The sequence below is a fragment of the Taeniopygia guttata genome, chromosome 4 (genome assembly GCF_048771995.1).
Source record: "Taeniopygia guttata chromosome 4, bTaeGut7.mat, whole genome shotgun sequence".
Lineage (NCBI taxonomy): Eukaryota > Metazoa > Chordata > Aves > Passeriformes > Estrildidae > Taeniopygia > Taeniopygia guttata.
The window spans coordinates 27,352,348-27,371,133 of NC_133028.1; the positions used below are offsets into that span (position 1 = coordinate 27,352,348).

Consider the following 18,786-nt stretch of genomic DNA (forward strand, 5'->3'; position numbering starts at 1 on the left):
ATTGGGTGGAGCACACTGTCACAGTCATATATGGTTCTTATCCTACAAATTTGGGACTATATGGGCTTTTTAATTTTTGCTGATCTTTAGTTGCTGTTGCATTTTTTAGCAGATTATATTTTAAATGGTACATAACTGAGCCATGAAACATAACTTCAGTCCAAGTTTCAGTATGTCTGACCTTTAAAAAATGTTTATTAGTGCAGTGATTTTCCTGTTACTATGATCTTGACAGGCAGTCCAGGAATGTGGTGGAATCACCAACCCTGCAAATGTTCAAAAAGCATGTGGATATGGCACACAGGGACATGGTTTAGTGTTCAATATGGCAGTGCTGGGTTAATAGTTGGACTTCATGTCTTAGAGGTCTTTTCCAATTTAAATGGTTCTATGATTCTATGAGCATGTGATGTCTGGTATTAAAGTGCATTAATGGTTGTAGTCAAGAGCCTATGATTTCAGGGGATTTGTTTCCCTGCCTTCTGTATTGGTCATTAATATAATGTTTTAAAACTTTTAAAAAATAATTTTAATGGACTTATCCCAGGACAACATATGTCAATAGTGATTGTATGATGCATGCTTCCATCGTTTGATTTTACTACCACAAAAATAAAGACCTGTTGTGTAGCTGAATGCAGTGGCAGTAAATCTGACCTCTTTGCTTAAAGTATGTGCATGCAGTAGTAGAGATGTTTCCAGCTCCATCCATTCTTCTAACAGGTAGCTACCAATGTTTTATATGTGTGCCACTTTGAAATACCTTTACAAACACACTAATCTAAGGCATTTCTAGGAAGTTTGAGAGTTTGTTTCACTGTGGTTATGCACAGAAGTCAGTGAACAGATAAGTAATCTTTAAAAGTTTCTTCATAGATTTAGGGAAAGGCCAATTAGCTTTGTAGTGTACACTACATATTGTAATTAATAATACTTGAATAAATTTATTTAAAATGTTTTAGGGCACTAAGTTATACATGCATGCAACCTCATAATAAACTCTATGACAACTTGCAAATATTAATTTAGTTGGGACCAAATATAAATATGCTATTTAAAAAAATCTAAACCAAGAATCAAACCCAAAACAGTAATGTTATATTAAATTACAGTAATGTATTTTCAGCTAATGTTCTGTAGTTTTACAGAGAGAGCTTTGCATTTGGTCTTTTATCTGAGAATGTAAAGCAGTATTTTCTGAAACATGAAACTTAAGTTTCTCTGATTAAATCTAAAAATATTGTTACATGTAATTTTATGTTTCTCAGATGCATCAAGAAGAAGCAGACCATGAAAAATCAAAGCTGCAGCATGATGTTTCAGAACTGGAGAATAACATTAAAGGAGTAAGTGCTCTTTTAGGAAGTAAGCTTTTATTATTTCTAAAATAGGATAGACCATTCCAGAAATTAATTTTAATATCTGTTTTCAACTTTAATTTATTTAAAAGCCAAGTTGTGATAGCTTTCTGCAATAGTAATGTTTGGTTATTTATTTTAAATTGCAGCTTCAGATTGAAAAGTGTGAACTAAGGACTACAGTCTCTATCCTGAAAGAAAGAATAAACTATTTGGAAAATGAGTTAAATGTGAAGTCAAGTAAACTTGCCCAGACTTCTGACGATTCTTCTCAATTTAAAGCTGAGATTTGCTCACTTCAGTAAGTCTGATACAAAATGTTATGATCTTTTACAGATGCTAGGATTTTCTGTTTATTCTGTAACTGTATAACGGTTGAGTTCCTGGGAAAGACTGTAATTATAAATATTTTAAAAATCACTTGGTACAGCTTGTATGTTAAAGAAAAGTAAGAGAGGAAAGTGCTGTGGTAGCTTTTCACAGCAAGCTTCTCCTGGACTTACTTGATCACCAAATATACTGATAATTTTTACGGCTCATTCTAGAATTGTTTCATGCAATAGCCGTATTTTCTGCTTATGAATGTAGCAGAACTGAAAGTTTCTAAAAGGATTCCCAAACTCTATTTGTTAAAAAGAAGACAGGGGCCGTTTTAAACTGCAGCAGTAGCAATTACAGTTTTGAGAACCAATATCTTATGATCCATAGACACAGTCTGTGGGGGTTTTACCAGCTTGCTTAGAACTGGAGGATTTAAGTATCGTCATGTACTTGTAAGGTCTGTTTAAGGTTGCAGGATCATTGTGCTTTTTTAAACTTGCTTTAGTAAAGCAAGTTTACTTGCTTTCCCATCAGGTGTCTAAATGTCACAGAACAAGAAAATCCCTTAGAGAAAGTGAAAACAGTATTGAATAAATTTGGGTGGAAATGAGAGCCGTTGATGTAACAGATCATTACAGGATGGGTAATGCTGTAGATGACATCTTTTGGGTGTTTTACAAGGGAAACCAGGGTCTGTGTAGTATCTCCCATTCCCCACCTGAGCAGTACCACACAACACCCTGTAACAGCACAGCACGTGAGGGAATCCTAGGAAGAACTGAAGCTGAGCAGCAGGCCTTGCAGTTCATCTAATGCACCCAACTGCACAGAGGACTCCTGGTAAAACAACTAGTGTATTGATAAAATTGTGACAACAATCATGAAAATTAAAAGGCCTTATTAGGTTCCTCTAATTTCAGTGTAAAACATTAATATTGCAAAAAGAAGACAATGAAGAGTAGAGCTACACTTATTTTAGCATTTGATTTTATTTTATTAATGATGGAAATGCTGTGTTTACCCCCTTGCCCTTTATTTTTCCCCTCTCAAGTTTCACTTCCAAGTGGATGACAGCAATCTTTATAAAGAGGCATGCTGTATTCTACATTAGTGAGTTTTTTTTAGAATGAAAAGCTTCTCTAGCTTTTGTGGGATCCCACTTGAGAGGGATTTTTTTCTTTACCTGTTTCATAAATAATCCATGTAGTTACTTCAGAATTTTGTTGATTTTTTTTTCCTTAGTCACTTTGATATTTCTTTCCAAGACAAACAACTGTTGTAGGTAGATGGTTTCAAATATCTTTCAGGCTCTTTATTTTTTAAAAGTAGGATCAAAACTGTAGTTGTCAATTTATTTGTTTCTTAAACTGTGGTGGGGCTGATAATCACTGCTATGAGCTCCATATCGAAAACTTTATAAAGCAAGAGTCAAAAGATACAAGTAGTGTCATGAAGAGTAACAGAAATCAGAGGAGGTGAATGTTTCTGGTTAAGTGGTTGCTCCACCAAGGTTCTAGTACTCCATTTTGCATTGATGTTGAGGTGACCTTGAAGCAGGGGTCCAAGTGGTGTTGGCCTCAGCAATCCTTAAGTCCTCCCTCTCCTCAAGGGAGAGGATGGTTAGTAATGGCACAACCCCGTGCTGCTGGTTGGTGAGACAGCCCTGTCAGGAGGTTATCCTGGAACTGTTCCAGCACTTGAAGCAGCTTAAGAGCAGAAGCTGAAGACCCACAATAAGTTCCAAGCTTCTTTCAACTGTATACTCATTTTTCAGGCTCTTAAATGACCAACACCAGAAGTCTATTGAAGATTTACAGCACAGATTGTCCCTCAAAAAGGATGAACTGCTGACAGCTCAAGATGAAATTATAAAGCTGAAAGAGATAATAGGTAATTTTAATTATTTTTGTGCTTATTTTGTGATTTTAAAATAGAAAGCACTTATTCTTTTGTTTTTAGATAGGTTAAACCAGAGGAGCACATCACAGGAAGAAGCAGTCAGTGTGCTGAGAAGTACAATTAGTGTTTTGGACAAAGAAAAGGACAGTCTTCAAGAAACCGTAGATGAAAAAACAGAAAGAATTGCATGCTTAGATGACAACTTAGCTAACAGGGTATGTCCAATAAAAGTACTACTTTACATTCCACCTGGGGATTTTTAAAGCAGTTATGTTTTAGGGAAACGTTTTGCCTTGATGACAAAGTCTGTGCAGAGCACATAAGCACTATGCTTGGACCCAATGCAGAGTCATTTGCCAACTCAATAGAACCTTAATTATGAATGTTTCTGTATTCCCTAAATACTCTAAGAAAATAAAGAAGCATTTGTTTGCATTTTACATGTGGGGGTATTTATTGAGATATAAAGTATTAGCCTGAAGTGACAAAATCTATAGCTGACTTTCATCTGTTTCAATGACAAGACAATCCTTTATCAATAAAGAAACCTGGAAATTACTTATTGGTGAAGAACTAAAAGGTTTATATTAAAAGTTCTTTAACTTGAAGTGTTCTCTTATATTGCAACATAATAATACCTGATACAACTTTTGATTTTTTTTTCACAGGAGAAAACAATTGCTCATTTACGTTTAACTCTCTCTGAGCTGGAGTCCTCAACAGAGTAAGTTAAGAGTAGGATGCCTTCTTTGGAGGTTTTGTTTTATGTAGTAGTTTCAAAGTGAAAGTAGATGGCTATTTTAGTTATTTTGATGAAATTGAGTTAATTCCATTTGAGTTAAGTAGAGGAGTGTACAGTGTTGAGAAAGATGTACTCAACTTTGGAAGACACTTCGTCTGCAATTATGTTGCAGGCTGCTAAGGAACTATTACAACAGTCATTAACAATTGCTTGTCTGTATCAATTTCCCTAAACTGGTAACATTTCCTAACTCTTGGTCAAGAAGTAGTTTGCTATCACTCCCCTAGGTATTCGATTGACCCGGGTAAGATTCAGAGCTGAATTCTTAATGATTGCCAATCTAGTTCTTCTAGCTTAAGGTATAAGTACAGCCTTAATTAAAATGTATTCATGTAGTTTTTAGCTGGGCTTCCTCTGATCTTCCGTTCTTTCCTCTTTTTAAGTGTGACTTTTTAAACTATAGCATCTTAAAAGCAAAAATTTAAACACCAATATTTAAATATTTGAAGACCAATGTAACTGAATATTTGCAACATTGATGCATGAATTATATGTGACAAAAAAAAATAATGCAAAAGTTCACTTAAGTTTACGGATGTTTATATTTCTAATTTTTTGGTTAATCTTTTAATTTCTCTTTTGATAATTGTCCTTCGAGTGTAAATTATTTGTCTTATTCCTTTATGGCTAATAAAAGATGCAGTTACCATAATCACTACCAAAGACAGATAAACATAGGTATCTGTAATTGCTCTTTGTTTAATAAGATACATCTTACCAAATACATCGTCAAAACTGACGATTAAATCCATCTTATTTCAGCGTATTGACATTTTGCGTACTTAGTTTGCGTTATATTTAGACTCAGTTTGTCGTCATTCAGAGAGCAATAATTTTATCTGATTATTTTCAGCAGTATGTGGTATAGTACAAGAAAGGACAACTTTAATAATGTTTTCACTTGATAGCCAGATGCAGGACATGCTGGGCAACAGAGACCGGGAGATATCCAGCTTACGTCGCCAGCTTGATACATCCCAGATAGAGCTTGCAGAAATGGGAAGAGTGAAGGAAATGGCTCTGAAAGAAAACAGGCGACTGCAAGATGATCTGGCTACAGTGGCCAGAGAAAACCAGGTATGAAGACAGTACCTGATACTGATGTATTAAACCATGTATTGCTTGCATCAAAACTGCTACATCCTCAATTTTGATTGATATGTTTCATTATTGGTATTTCTTGAGCACTGGTATGTGGAAGATCACTGAGCAGAAATTGTAAAAGCAATACTTCACATACTTAAGTGTAGTCAATGCAGTGAGAGAGAAATGGGCAAGCGTTCGGTTTGGTAACCATTCCTCAGATGAAAATAGAAATCTAAATAAAATAAATCTAGAACTTTATTTATAATATAATGAAATTTTGTTAATTGGTTGTATCACTTGGTAATTGGTACTCAGTTGGTAAAGACTGGGTTTTATTACCTGTAGGAGTGATTATTAAGAGAGAGAAAGAAACTCCAAAAGCAGACATCAGATTATGAGGTGAAAGTGAGAGGGAGAGGAGGGAGATTGGTAGCACATCTGAATTTGTTCTGGTAAAGCGATTCATTCATTTCATCCATCTGGTTTCCATGAAGCTCTGGATTTATTGAGTGAGGTATGCCATATTTGAGGTTAGGGTGTTTTGGAGATCAGAGTGTTGGAGGAATAATAAGTTGGTTTCATGCAGCAGCTGGTTATTGCTGACCAAAAGCCTCCAAGTGCATGACATGGATGTCCCTGTGGTATACAATGTCTCTATGGACAATATACAATAAAAATGTTCAGTGTTTTATAGGGTAAGTAACATCTTTTATTGGGCTGAGCATTAGAAAGTCTGTGTAGAGAGTATGTGAGAGTTATCTTAAGATGGAACCTGGAATTTTGTTGCAACTCATTACATTCAACTTCTATAGCAAATACAACTATTGTAGCTCCTCATGAAACTCAAATGCCTTTTTAAATTTTGATCTTGAGATACAAATGTTTATTTGAATTCACTGTAAGTGCCAATACTAAAAACAATCCGTACATTTTTTACAGAACCATTTATTTAAATTCCCCTCAGTCGCCCCGGCTGAGTCTGATGCCACAAAGTATAATATAGCAACATGTTTCAAGAAAGTGATGTAGGACCTTGAACAGTTCTTACAAAACCTATAGCGCAATATATAAATATGTGGATGTACTATTGAAATTAGACCTGCTCTTCACAGGTGTCTAATAAGACGAAATAATGGATGTTATCATAATGTGATGATGAAAGTTTTCCCAGTGTTTGGGAAAGCTGCCACAGAGACAAGCAGACTGATTTTGTCATATGTTAAATAAGGCATACAGTAAAAAGGCTAATGAATAGTAATATAACACAAAAAAAAAAGAAGGGGAAGAAATAAGGCAGCATCCTTTATTTCCCCACATTTGATCATGGAGATAGAAAAAGCTACTTGCAATTTTGGCTCTCTGGGCTAGAGGACTCGGAAGGAGATAAGAGCTGAACCTGAGAGGGACAGAATTAGCAGTTCAAATATCTCAAACAAATTCCATGGTGCATTTTTGATGTTTAAATATGATCTTAGTAGTGCATTTAGTTATTTAGTCTTGCAATTCTACTTTAAAATAAATAGTACTTTGTTATAAAGTTGGCTTTCTATTGAACTTAAACTTTCCTTTACTCAGGGATAGTGAATCTTAAAGCTAGAAAAATTCCAGCTCCCAAACATCAGTATGTCAAATTTTCCAAAGATCAGTAGGGTGTGTCATCAGGGAAGCTGCATGTTTTATGAACTGGGGGGGATAGTCATTGTTTTTTGTGATTATTCTTGCCTGGAATCTCTTTGGTGTATTTAAGGTAGCAGGGAATATTTCTAACCCTACAAATCCCAAAGAGGTTTGTAAGTAGTATAGAAAAAAATCTAGGGCATATACAATTACTTTGATTTAATGTGATAGATTATTATATAGTGATTAATTTACTGCAAAGAACAAATTTGTCTTTATGCAATCTCTCTAGGCTATCAGTACCGAGCTTAAAGATGCAATACGTGAAAAAGAAGAAATGAAAACCAGGGTTCATAGTTATATAACTGAAGTCTCCAGATTTGAGAACTTGATAGCTTCAAAGGTAAAAATATAATCTGTAGGCAGTCATTACTGCATTCAGTAAAACAAAGTAAGAATTGCATGGTTAAGGTGCTGCTCTCCCTGCCTGTCCCATTTCCTTCTTTTATTTTCCCTTATTTTCTCTGCAGTGTTTAAAGCTACTAGTGTGGGATTCATATAACACCTTCTGAAGCACTGATTAGTTCTAGCACATCACAATTTCATCAATCGTATTTCAGTTTGCCATAATGCTGGAGATTGACAAACATGTCATGTTTGAATGTTATTTTGCTTTTTGGGTTTTGACCAGGCAATCAATAAAATAACAGGTACTGTTTCATGATTGTAGGCAGCAAGCAGTCTATACAATGATTTTAATTCTTTTACTCTTTTGGAAAACAAAAAATTTTATATGTTGTTCTGCATAAAGTTGTAAAAATAGTACTGTTAAAATAGTGCTCTGGTTAAATGTCCTTTATCCTGATACTTGGATTCAAAACATGATGTCTGTGAGTTAAAATTTAAAATCATTTGGAACGAATAGGATTTGGGTCAAGACAACATGAACTGGCAAATTTATTATGTGACTTTGAAGGGAAGAATAAGTTTTGATCCGACTTGCATGTCTAGATGAATGCATGTGAATTTAACCACTTTTTACAAGTAGAAACTGAAGCATGGAGAAAAAGTTAAGGTCGGTAGTAGGTTAGGTTAGAACTATCAATCTAAAATATTTGAAGTTTATTTTTTGAGAATTTTACAATATATTATGTCTTCAAAGTACTTCAGCTACAGACATGACTACATATTTGGCAAATGATAATCCAGTTATTCAAGTTGGGTACCAGGAAGCTATAGAATACACAGCCAGAAACCAGTCGTGAATGCTTGATTTCAGGGATTTTTCTAGTATTATATCTGGATAATGCTTGTGAAGACAAGGATTTACTTTTCTGCACAGTGTTCACTTGCTAAATCACAAATTTCTACTTCCCAATACTCCACCTGATCCTGTCTCCACTTCTCAAGTTCTGCAGGAAACTTATGAAACTTCTGATCATATACACAGAAAGAATTTCAGAAACAGTTGCGTTTCTCATTAGATAATTCTGATTCATACTACCAACGTACATATCCCACTGCACATTATGTGAGCAGGGAATGGAGGTAAACAAGAAAAATTTATCCTTGCCCTACAATACACACTTGACCAGAGTAAAATTCACAAGCAACATTCATTTTATCACTGCACAAATGGTGAGCACCAAAACTTGCATTTTTGTACCTCTGTGAGAGACTCCTTAGCCATATATACTCTAGTAGATTACCATTGTTAGAGGCACTGCTGTAATACAAATATTTATAAGGGTGTGGTAACTAAAAGAGCTGAAAACGGAATTTCTTGGAAAGGGCAGCACGCATTGTATCTCAGTAACGTGACCCTTGACAATGCAGAGAGATGCAGAATAACCCCTCTCCTGGGAGCCCTAAAACTCATTAACAACTTCTAAGTGTAAGTACTTCCATTTTAATAAAACTGAATGCCATCACTACATTTATTTGCTGTTTGGACATGGAAAAGGAATGATGAATTTTAGTAGTTGCTGGATAGTGGGATTAAGAAAATGAAGGAAGTTCTGCTTTCTAGGGGGAAAAAAAGAAGAGATATTGTAAGGAACAGGCTTGAAACGAGATCAAACAACTTGAGGGTATATTGATCATTGCAAAGTGATTTACTGTTTCATTAGGAAAAAGAAAACCAAGAATTGTTAGAGAAGTTCCAGATGCTGCATACACAAGCTGAAGGCTGGGAAATAAAGGCTCATCAAGCTGAAGGAGAAAGCAGCTCCATACGACTGGAACTCCTTTCAGTAGATACAGATCGGAAACATCTTCGAGAGAGAGTAGAACTTCTGGAAAAAGAGATTCAAGGGGTAATAACTTGTTCAATGAAATTCCATCTAGGAAAGTGGGATACATCCAAGTGCTTTTTAATGAAGTCAATGTATGATTTTTAACACCTTAATGGAAAATAATTTTTGTATGTGAATGTTCCAAATACAAACACTGGAGTTTTTGAAACAGTAACTGATTTTGTTTAGATGTGCTTTGCTTCACCCCTGCTTGCCCAAAATTAGAATCGTGGCATATATTTTCATAGTTTTAGATCTCTTCTGTTGGGTTATCACTGTTACTATGACATTGTAAGTAACTTTTTGGTTGCTTCAGAACATTTGCATATAGTTTTATTACTATTTTGCGAGCTTAGTTCTTAAAGTTCAAAGTTCTTTGAAGCTTTGAATGAAGTATTTGAAGCATTGGTGGCTGGACTCAAGGTAAAAATCTGATGGAGATCCAAATTCAGAATCAGGATGCCATAATACTGAATCCTAGACCAATGTTGTAGAACATAAGGTTTATATTTTAGAAGCAATAAGAGAAGTTCTAGAGCATAATTGTGGTGGACTAACTACATTTTGTCCCATACTTTTAATTAGCCACAAATAGTTAGAGACTATATTGTAAGCTGAGTTTAAAAATAGGTTGTATGTTTGAGGTTTAAGCTTTTTTAAATCTTGCCCCACCCTTCTATAGTACTTGTCTAATTACTCAAGTTGGTGATTAAAAATTGCAGAGATGTTTTATTAGTTGCCCTTAGCTACATTTTAGGGAGGGGGAAGAAATATTAAGTGAATTTTATAGGGAAAATTAATTTTGAAGGGAAAATGAAGTGTTAAAACACCCAGGTAATTCAACACGAAACTCTGGAATTTAACACTGAAAATGTATCCACATTTGGTTTTGTTTAGCATATTGTTGCACATCAAGTATATGAATCTCAGATCTCCTCCATAACCAAAAATATGTCCAGATTGGAAGAAGATCTTAAACGTGAAAATCAGGATAAAGCTTCTGTGTTGGCAGACCTCACTTCTGTGAGAGAACTCTGTGTGAAACTTGAGGCTAGCAAAGAACTTTTAGCTCGACAGCTGACATCCAAAAGCATGGATTATGAAAGGGTAAGCATCAAAGGCAAATTTAATTTTCCGTAACAAAACAACTTCCTTTGCTTTTAATAGGTTTTGGAGAAAATTATTACTTCTTAGAGCAAGGTAAGTTAATTTACATCATTAGTTTTGTGGTTTTATGTAAATTATAAATTTTACAATATACAGGTCTGTAGCTGTGGATTTTGTACAAAAAGGTTCTTTGATTCATTATCACTGCAAAATGTTGCAGGTGTAGTTTTAGCTGTACTGCAAACAGATCATATATATAGTTCTTTTTGTTTTTTTAATTTACTCAAACTTTATAAAAAACCAATAGTGCACTTCTTATTTAAATAGTAAAGAGACCCTACCCTAGCGGCTTATTTTCAATTGAGAAATTTAGATACAGCTGGAATTCATTGAATATTTTGAAATTTTAAAAAGTTCTAAATATTCATATTTTCTGAACCTTTTTCTTTACAGCTGATTTTGTCTTCATTTAGTGACTGGTCAGTTCTGGGACTGTAATATTCAAGACCTTGAGAAAATTAAAATTTGTTTATATTCACAGAACTGAAGAGGAAAACAAGTATTCCTACATTTTCAGCAAAAACCAAGAGGCTAATTGTGGGCTGACCTAGTCAAATAGAATGAAGTATAGTAAATACTGTTTTTATACTTGTGCAAAGTTCTGCTGTTAAAAGCCAATTCATGTTCCAGGTACTTACCTAAACATTTCCAGCACTCAATAATGCAGATTCTAGTAAAACACTGATAGATGTACAGCTTGAATGGTTTTAAATTAAACATAGTTTAAAATAATTGTAGGCTTTACATTATTTTGTGAGCTCAGTTTCCTATTCTTTTTTTATGAAAGTTCTGATCATTTCAGTTTTTGTAACAACTCTTCACAAAATAAAATTCTCTGTGTTTGTAAATTAGTGTATTAATAACATATAAAATTTGTGCCATAGGTTCTAGGAGAATTAGAAGATACAAAATCAGAAGGAGAGTTGCTGAAAAAGCAGCTATCCAGTGAGAGACTTACAGTTCAGAATCTTGAAACGTTATTGGCTACTAGTAGAGACAAAGAATTTCAGAATCAATTAATGTCCCAAGACAAAGATACCGAAATTCAGTTACTGAAAGACAAGCTAACACTGGCTGAGAGCAAACTGTAAGTTTTAACAAATGTGTGTGTGTTATGTGGTTTGCAAAAGAACTATTTCAATGTGATAATACTTATTCACAAAATCTGGGTGTTTAGTATGGCTGAGCAGATTTTTGCAGGAATGTCTTTTTGCCATGGCATCATTTATTTAAAGTTTCTTTACAGGTCTTTCATATTGCTTTCAATTAATCAGTACTTTGATGGACATCAGTTTAGTGCAAGCAGTAAACTTAAACAGGAGTTCCAAAGGAAACATCCTCTACACAAAATTTCAAGATATGTTTACTGCTCACAAAAAAACCCCAAACCAAGTATATTAAATTAATGGTAAATGTGAATTGCTTATCTACTGAAGATGCCTGTTGTCCTTGCTTTGATTAAAGTATCACTTACATAATAAATAGTGAAGCCATAGTGCTTTAAAAAAAGCAAAAGTACTTTTGCTGCTGTTGATACTAGCTGTTGAGGAAAAAGTCCTGTGTCAGTTATTATTCCTTTGAAATACAAACAAAAGTAAACCTGACGTCTCCATTAAATGTGGCCAACAACTTCTTCTGTGGATCTTCCTAAAGAAGCAATAGCTTTTAGCAACACTTGTATATAAAAAAGTGTGATCTATTTGTAACAATGAAGTTAAGAAGGGAGTTGCTTTGTGCGTGTGAAATTCTCCTAAGGATACATCAGTAAGAATTGATGTTCCTACTGATGTATCCAGGTAGCTCTGCATTAAATAGCAAGAAGGAGGAGTGGCAGCTGAGTGCAGATGGTGGTGAAGAGTAAAGTCAAAGCAGAATTTCAGATGTTGGAAGTCCACCCGTTTAGTAAACACTAACGTAGGGAGAGAAAGGAAACCTGTGGAAGTTAATGGAACAGGTAATAGTCCTTATGAGATATAGGATATAGCCAACTTAAACTGTCTGGAATTTAGTGACACAGATGTACAAGAAATATGCTTGTGGTTGATTTATGTAGAGGCTACAATTTGTGGCTTATGATGGTCCACCTCAAGTAGCAATGTTCTCAGTGAATCTGGAGATGATGACATTGTTATTGCCCCTGTGCAACTAATTGCTTCATGTTTTAGTATTCTTGATTTTTGTTTACTTGGGGAAAAAAATGTTAATTGCATACAACAAACATAAGCTTATAGAATGTCCTGATTACAAAGTACAATGTGAAAGTCAGAAGAAACACAAACCAATGAAATCCCAACAAACAAACACAAAGAAACCAAAAGGAAAGGAGTTTTTCAATTAAAATGATTTTTTAAAATTAAATTGAATCCAGTTACTTTGTGTACAAACATTATAAAACTGTTCAACTACATACATAGTAATTTTTTTCACTATTTTCCTTTTGCACACATAGTAGGGTTCATTTGTTTTTTGTAAATGTTAATACTTGCAGTGTTAATAGGGTGAGATATTTGCAGGAAGAAGGAAAATGTTCTCTTGGAAGAAGAGTGGCCATTCTGTTGAATTGCTTTCCACTCTTTATCTCAAAGGTTGTGTATATTACTAGCCAGGTGCTCAGGTGTGAAAACTAGCTCTGTATATCTTATTTTCTACTATTTGCTTTGTGGTAGTTGCATTCTAAAGAGCAGGAACTGTAGATGCTCACAGCTGTGACTGAAGTATGTGACAATTATTTGCGTCTTGCAAAATACAGAAATTAATTTGACTTGGCAGAATTTCAGCTCTTAACTGACAAAAATCATGTGCCAATATTTTAGAGCATTATTTAAAGTTTTAGCTGTATATTACCTGTCCCTCTACTTTATTTAGAAAATGGCACTGCTAAAGCCTCTGACTTTAGAAGGTTTCTTAGAATTAAGTTTAACTTGTGGAGTTCTCCAGTGCTGAAATTATGAGTTGTGTAAAGAATAAGTAGTTGTTACTTTGAGTACTGCATGGGTGATAGTACAGTAAATGAGGTTCTGGATGCTCTAGAGTGGTTAAAGAATTAAATACACAGAGAATATGGAATACCTAGACTACGTCTGGAGAGCTATATGTATCTACTGTGAAAGCGAGAGATGTCCTCTGAAAATTGTGTATCATCATGTAAATTTATATGATGATTACTTTGCGTAAAGGGTTTCAAAATATTTCTAAATTTTGGAGTGATTTACTTAATGCTCTTAATTTTGTTTAAATGTCATTGACACAGAATAACCTCAGAACTCACAAACTGTTTGCTTTCTTTCTTTATTTTACAATAATGATATTGGGCCCTGAATTCTTACCTCCATCCTGAAAGCATATGCCTGTCTTTGAAGGACATATAAAATATCATCAAGATGTCTTGTCTTCTGCATCTGTTCTCAACATACTGGATCAAGATACCATTCTAGGAATTTTACTGATGAATAGGGAACATGGGAAAGAAATATTCTGCGGTTTTATTTGTAACAAATATCTTGAGGAGTTTTCATCTTCCTGGAGTTAAAGACCAGCAGGTGCCAGACAGGAAGTCTGTGACTGAGCTAGGAGTGGAACTCATTTTTCAGAACTCCAGTCCAGTGCTTTAGCAATAAACTAGTGAAACTTTGCTTCTCCAGAAGAGACTTTTGAACACTCCACCTCACAGTGGCTTTGAAGACCATATGGAATAACATAGCTGTCTAGATTCTTGCTTAGACAACTTATTTTACTTGCAGCAATTTCTTTTTCTTTCTTTATAATGTAATTGATGGTGTTTTCCAACCAAGCATTGAATAAGCCAAGCTGATGATTTACTGAGAAGTATATTAATAATGTTTCTGAAGATTTTCAAGGCTCCTTTTAATTTTGATTCTTGCACTTGAAACGGTTAGGCCCAAATACCACGGGTGTAGTTAACAAGCTTTCAGACTCTGGGTTTTGCTCATCTTGTTTTTGCTTTAATACAATTTTTACTTCAGTTTGGTTCAGCTGTGTTCGTGGCTAGCCAGATAGTTCCAGCCTACTTGATAAAAATTTTACTGAAGCCATTATCTGTTAAGTTTGTAATTTTTTGTGGATATTTACTGCCTTTTTCTTCTTTTTTTTATACAAAGACTATCTCAAATTGCAACAGAGAACACTAAAACAAATAAACTAATTATTTAATTGTTTTGTCTGTTTTTATCAAACATGTTTGTGTCTACCTTTGTCTGAAAAAGAACATGATATAGTCAGGATGCACTGAAGGGCGTGCCACCTTCTTGCTTCATTCTCACCTTAGGTTCTTCCAGAAACATTCTGTTGCATTCATTTGGTTCTTGCTGCTTCTAATAAGTCTTTGATTTTGTCTGTGAAACAATATGTTCAGTATCTGGTTTTGTTTTATCTTTCTCTAACTTCTCTAAGCTCCTAGTTGACATTGTTCAAAGAAAACTTTGTTGCTTCTCATGATTTTTTTAGAAGCAGCAATAATAGAGAGGTTTCCATGCTTCGAAGTAAACTTGCACAGATGCAGACTGACACAGATGTTTTAAAAAGGAAACTGACCACTGAGCGATTTGAACGGTAAGATGCTGGTTTTTCAGTGAGTTGACTCTCCCTCCTTATTTCTTTTTCACTTTTAAAACAGTTGCTTTTTTGAATAGTGAGAAACTTATGGAACACTCTTGTTCCTCTTGTCATTTTCATCTTGAAAATTGCTTAAAGAAAATATGTTAAAGAGTTTCTGAATTTCTTCATAAGTTTTGTGAATTTACCACTGCCTCTAAAAGTAAAAAAATCCCTTCTCATGAAAACAGAAATAGAATTGAGGGGCTTTACAAAAAAGTGAGACTTGTTTCAGGGTTCTGTCTTGTTCCTTTACCATGGTAGAGTACCAGAGTGTTGTGTAGCTGAGGTTGCTGTGTGTTGGCAGGGAGCGAGCGATCCAGGAGATGCGTCGGCACGGCCTCTCCACCTCCTCGCTCCGGGCTTCGCCTCCGCTCAGCTCCACGCTGAGGTCGCCCTCGCGTTCTCCAGAGCGCAGCGCTGCAGGAACAACTGAGCAAGCAGCAGCTGAAAAGTAAGTGACTTGAATTTAGCAAGTCTTTTCTATTTGAGAGTTAGGTTTAAACTGTTTTTAAATAATACCTTTGTGATTATATGAAATTGTAACACACTTCAGATGTTTCTAAGTTCTGCTTTTGCTATGTCTTCTACTATAAAATATTGATTGCAACCAATAAATGCAAAGTGCTCTCCAAAGACCATATAATAGAATGGATTCTCATTCCTCTTTTTCTTAATGGTCTTGCACCACCTGACAACTTTCAAATATATGTTGCCTGCATATTACTACCATTTATTATATCCAAATATACCTTACTAGTTTATTATTGTTAATAGTTATCTCCAAACAATGAATGGTTCATATTAAGAGGAATGCCATGAAATTCTCCCAACTACAGCAATGAAGGAAAGACACTCCACAGAAGAGTCTAAATCAAATGCATTTGAACCCTGCACTAGATAAACCATCTCCAAAACAAGTGCATAAAAATAATTAATATATTTTTTCATTTTTAGCTCTTGAATCTTTGAATGTCTAAGATCGTGATCTCTATAGTCTATAAAAAAGAAATCAAAATCGGCCTCTTACCTGTTCATTTTCACTGTCATGTTTGTTCTTTTAGAGATCATTGTTGGTTTAGATGATTCCAGTTAAGTTTTACAGGCCTGATTATTGAGTGTATATCCCACCTGTCCTTTATTGAGTAGTAGTGAAAAGGGGAAGGACAGGGAGAGATAAAGAGTGATTGTTGTAGGAAATATGTGTGCTGTGACAGCTGATGAATCTAACTAAAAGATTTTAAAGTTTATTTTTGCTGGTAAATACATATGGCTTGTCTAAGCTTACTTTTGTTAACAAAAACACAGGTTTCTTGAGAACTGAGCTCAGCCTGGCATGAACCCATATTGTCAGCAATTTTTCTCTTCTGCGAATTTTTGGGCAAAGCAAAAAGTGGAAACTGTAGCAAATGAGATACTGACAGTGGGGATGAAACAGCAGATATGCCTTTTGCTTTACTGGTGAGCCCCTAGGCATACCCTGTTATGCTGTAAAACAACATTTTGACTGAAATGATGACAGGTGATATATTTCTGAGAACAAGTATCATCAGTAGAGTATCTAGTCTTCCTTGCTTTACACTGAGTCTTGAGAGCAATAAAAATTCCAGTTGCTATGCTTGGAGGATACCGTGTAGTGCACTATTTTTATGTAATATTTGTATGCCTAGTTTTAACAGCTCTGTACCGTAGCTTACCAGAAAATACCCCATTTTCATGAAGTGTGTATTTTTAAAGAACATGGTTTTTAACAACTGAATTCACATGCAGTCATTATGCACATCTTGCCTTTTAAATGTATCAATTACAGTAGAGTGATCTCAGCAGTGCTGTTACCATCTTTCATCCTTCTTGTTTATTCCTTCTTGGGAGCTTACCAGAGTAGAGTGTACTCTGTAATTACTGTTCTGTAGTGTTACAGCAGTCTCTCTCTGACCTGATTTCATCTTCTCAAGAAATTTTCTCTTCTTCCTCATCTCACTTTTACTTTTGTAAATCGTTTTAGCAATGTGCCAGTGGTGTAGAGTTTTAAGTAATATGCTAATAGTTGATATTTGGGAATAACAGAAGAGAATCTGAGGAGGCTAAAGTTAATTGCTACTTTTTATTCTGGTATTAATTAGTAAAATATAATAGATACCTTTAACATCTTTTCTTTCTCCACAGAAATGTGACCTTCAAGGAATAACCAGTACTTGAGTAACTGAAGCATTACCTTGTTACAATGACTTTTTTTTATAAATTATATACTTGTATTTTGTCTTTGTTTTCTTCAGATCACTGATTACCTTTGAAACCTCTGAGAACAGGTCTAGTAATCAACTTTGCAAAATTCTGCTTTCCCAACCGGCAGGAGTGTGATTTTTTGTTGGCTGTTTGACAGGTTTTATATCAAGCCTGGCTAAGTTTTGTTACTATTTTGGAAACATAATAATTAAAAGAAGGAAATGAGTATTGATTAGACAATTTCTTATTTTCATTTTTCTATTTTATTTGTTTGCTTATCACATATGATTGGAGAAGTTTATTCATCTTAGTGTGAGCTAACATAGAATAACATCCCCAAACGTGTTTAAAAATGCTGAGCCAGTGTATGTTTTCTACTCATGATGATTTCCTATGTTTGTGCATCTAACAAGTGTTTTCAGGTTATTCTTTATAGTATTTAAAAGAACTGATTATCTATTTTGTGAATGCATTTTGTTTACTGTACCTTTTCTTAATAAAAAATATATATCAGTTATTCTTTATTACTGTTTCTATCAATCTCCCTTTGTTTAACCTTTGTGTGAAATTGCATTTTAAATATCCCCATATTTAATGAAAACCGAAGACAAAATTTTTTAAAGATGTATTGGAATACTTTAAATATTAAAAACTTCTTGAAGTATTTTATTTTCAAACTTTCGAATCATAGCTGGAGATGTTTTCCAAGTTTTGGTTTTAAAAGTTCAGAGCAACACGTGGAATCATTCACACAGTTAAGCTTAAGCTGTTGGAGAGGTGACACAGGACTTTATGTTGTGACATACGTATTAGGTAAATGAAGTGAGAACCAATCTTGAAACTATCTGGTGTGTTTAGCAGAGGAGCATCTCAAACTTAGGCTTTGAAGTAAGATGCAATTAGGAACATACAGTTTTCTGAATAATTACATGCCAGCAGGGTGACATGATGTGCATTCATAAGAATTATACAGAGCACTAGAAATGGGAGGATGCATTGCTGCGCATCCCTGCACTGGCCAAAAGGTCCTGTTCTGCTTGCCTAACATCCAGTAAAAACCTGTGATTATAAGCTAATGTTACAAGCATCTCTAAGGTGCAAACAACACATTAAATAACATGGAGAAAAAATAATTTTTTGCTTAGATTTTATCTAGTTTGCAACAAGATTGTCAACAAGATTGTTCCACTTTAAAATTATGAAGGCTATTGTGTTAACTGAAAATATTGTATCGTGTATTATATATTAAATTTTACTGATTAAAACCAGCTTAGAACATCAATTCAGAAGTACCTGAAAATACTTATATCACTTGAGGTTTCTCAGCCACATAGGGAACTGTGTATTCATAGTGGGTACATTTTACTTTCTAGATCTTTCATTTGCCAGTTATAGGAATGAGGAG

General features: G+C 34.6%; 1 protein-coding gene across 9 annotated transcripts in view; it reads left to right on the forward strand.

Annotated features, from left to right (window-relative positions):
- The window catches only part of CEP135 (centrosomal protein 135), a 35,470-nt gene extending 17,565 nt beyond the window's left edge, over positions 1-17,905 (forward strand). For 7 of the 9 annotated variants that reach the window (XM_072928188.1, XM_072928187.1, XM_072928185.1 and 4 more), the window contains exons 16-28: positions 1,269-1,346; positions 1,508-1,659; positions 3,454-3,569; positions 3,639-3,793; positions 4,247-4,302; positions 5,289-5,457; positions 7,376-7,486; positions 9,213-9,398; positions 10,275-10,484; positions 11,429-11,631; positions 15,009-15,113; positions 15,463-15,609; positions 17,322-17,905. In XM_072928188.1, coding sequence (XP_072784289.1) covers positions 1,269-1,346; positions 1,508-1,659; positions 3,454-3,569; positions 3,639-3,793; positions 4,247-4,302; positions 5,289-5,457; positions 7,376-7,486; positions 9,213-9,398; positions 10,275-10,484; positions 11,429-11,631; positions 15,009-15,113; positions 15,463-15,609; positions 17,322-17,343 — 1,710 coding nt within the window. In that variant the 3' untranslated portion in view covers positions 17,344-17,905. Of the gene's footprint in view, positions 1-1,268; positions 1,347-1,507; positions 1,660-3,453; positions 3,570-3,638; positions 3,794-4,246; positions 4,303-5,288; positions 5,458-7,375; positions 7,487-9,212; positions 9,399-10,274; positions 10,485-11,428; positions 11,632-13,884; positions 14,740-15,008; positions 15,114-15,462; positions 15,610-17,321 lie in introns of those variants that run through there. The other 2 variants (XR_012055597.1, XM_072928189.1) reach the window with 2 other exon arrangements.
- Positions 17,906-18,786: the final 881 nt, after the last annotated feature.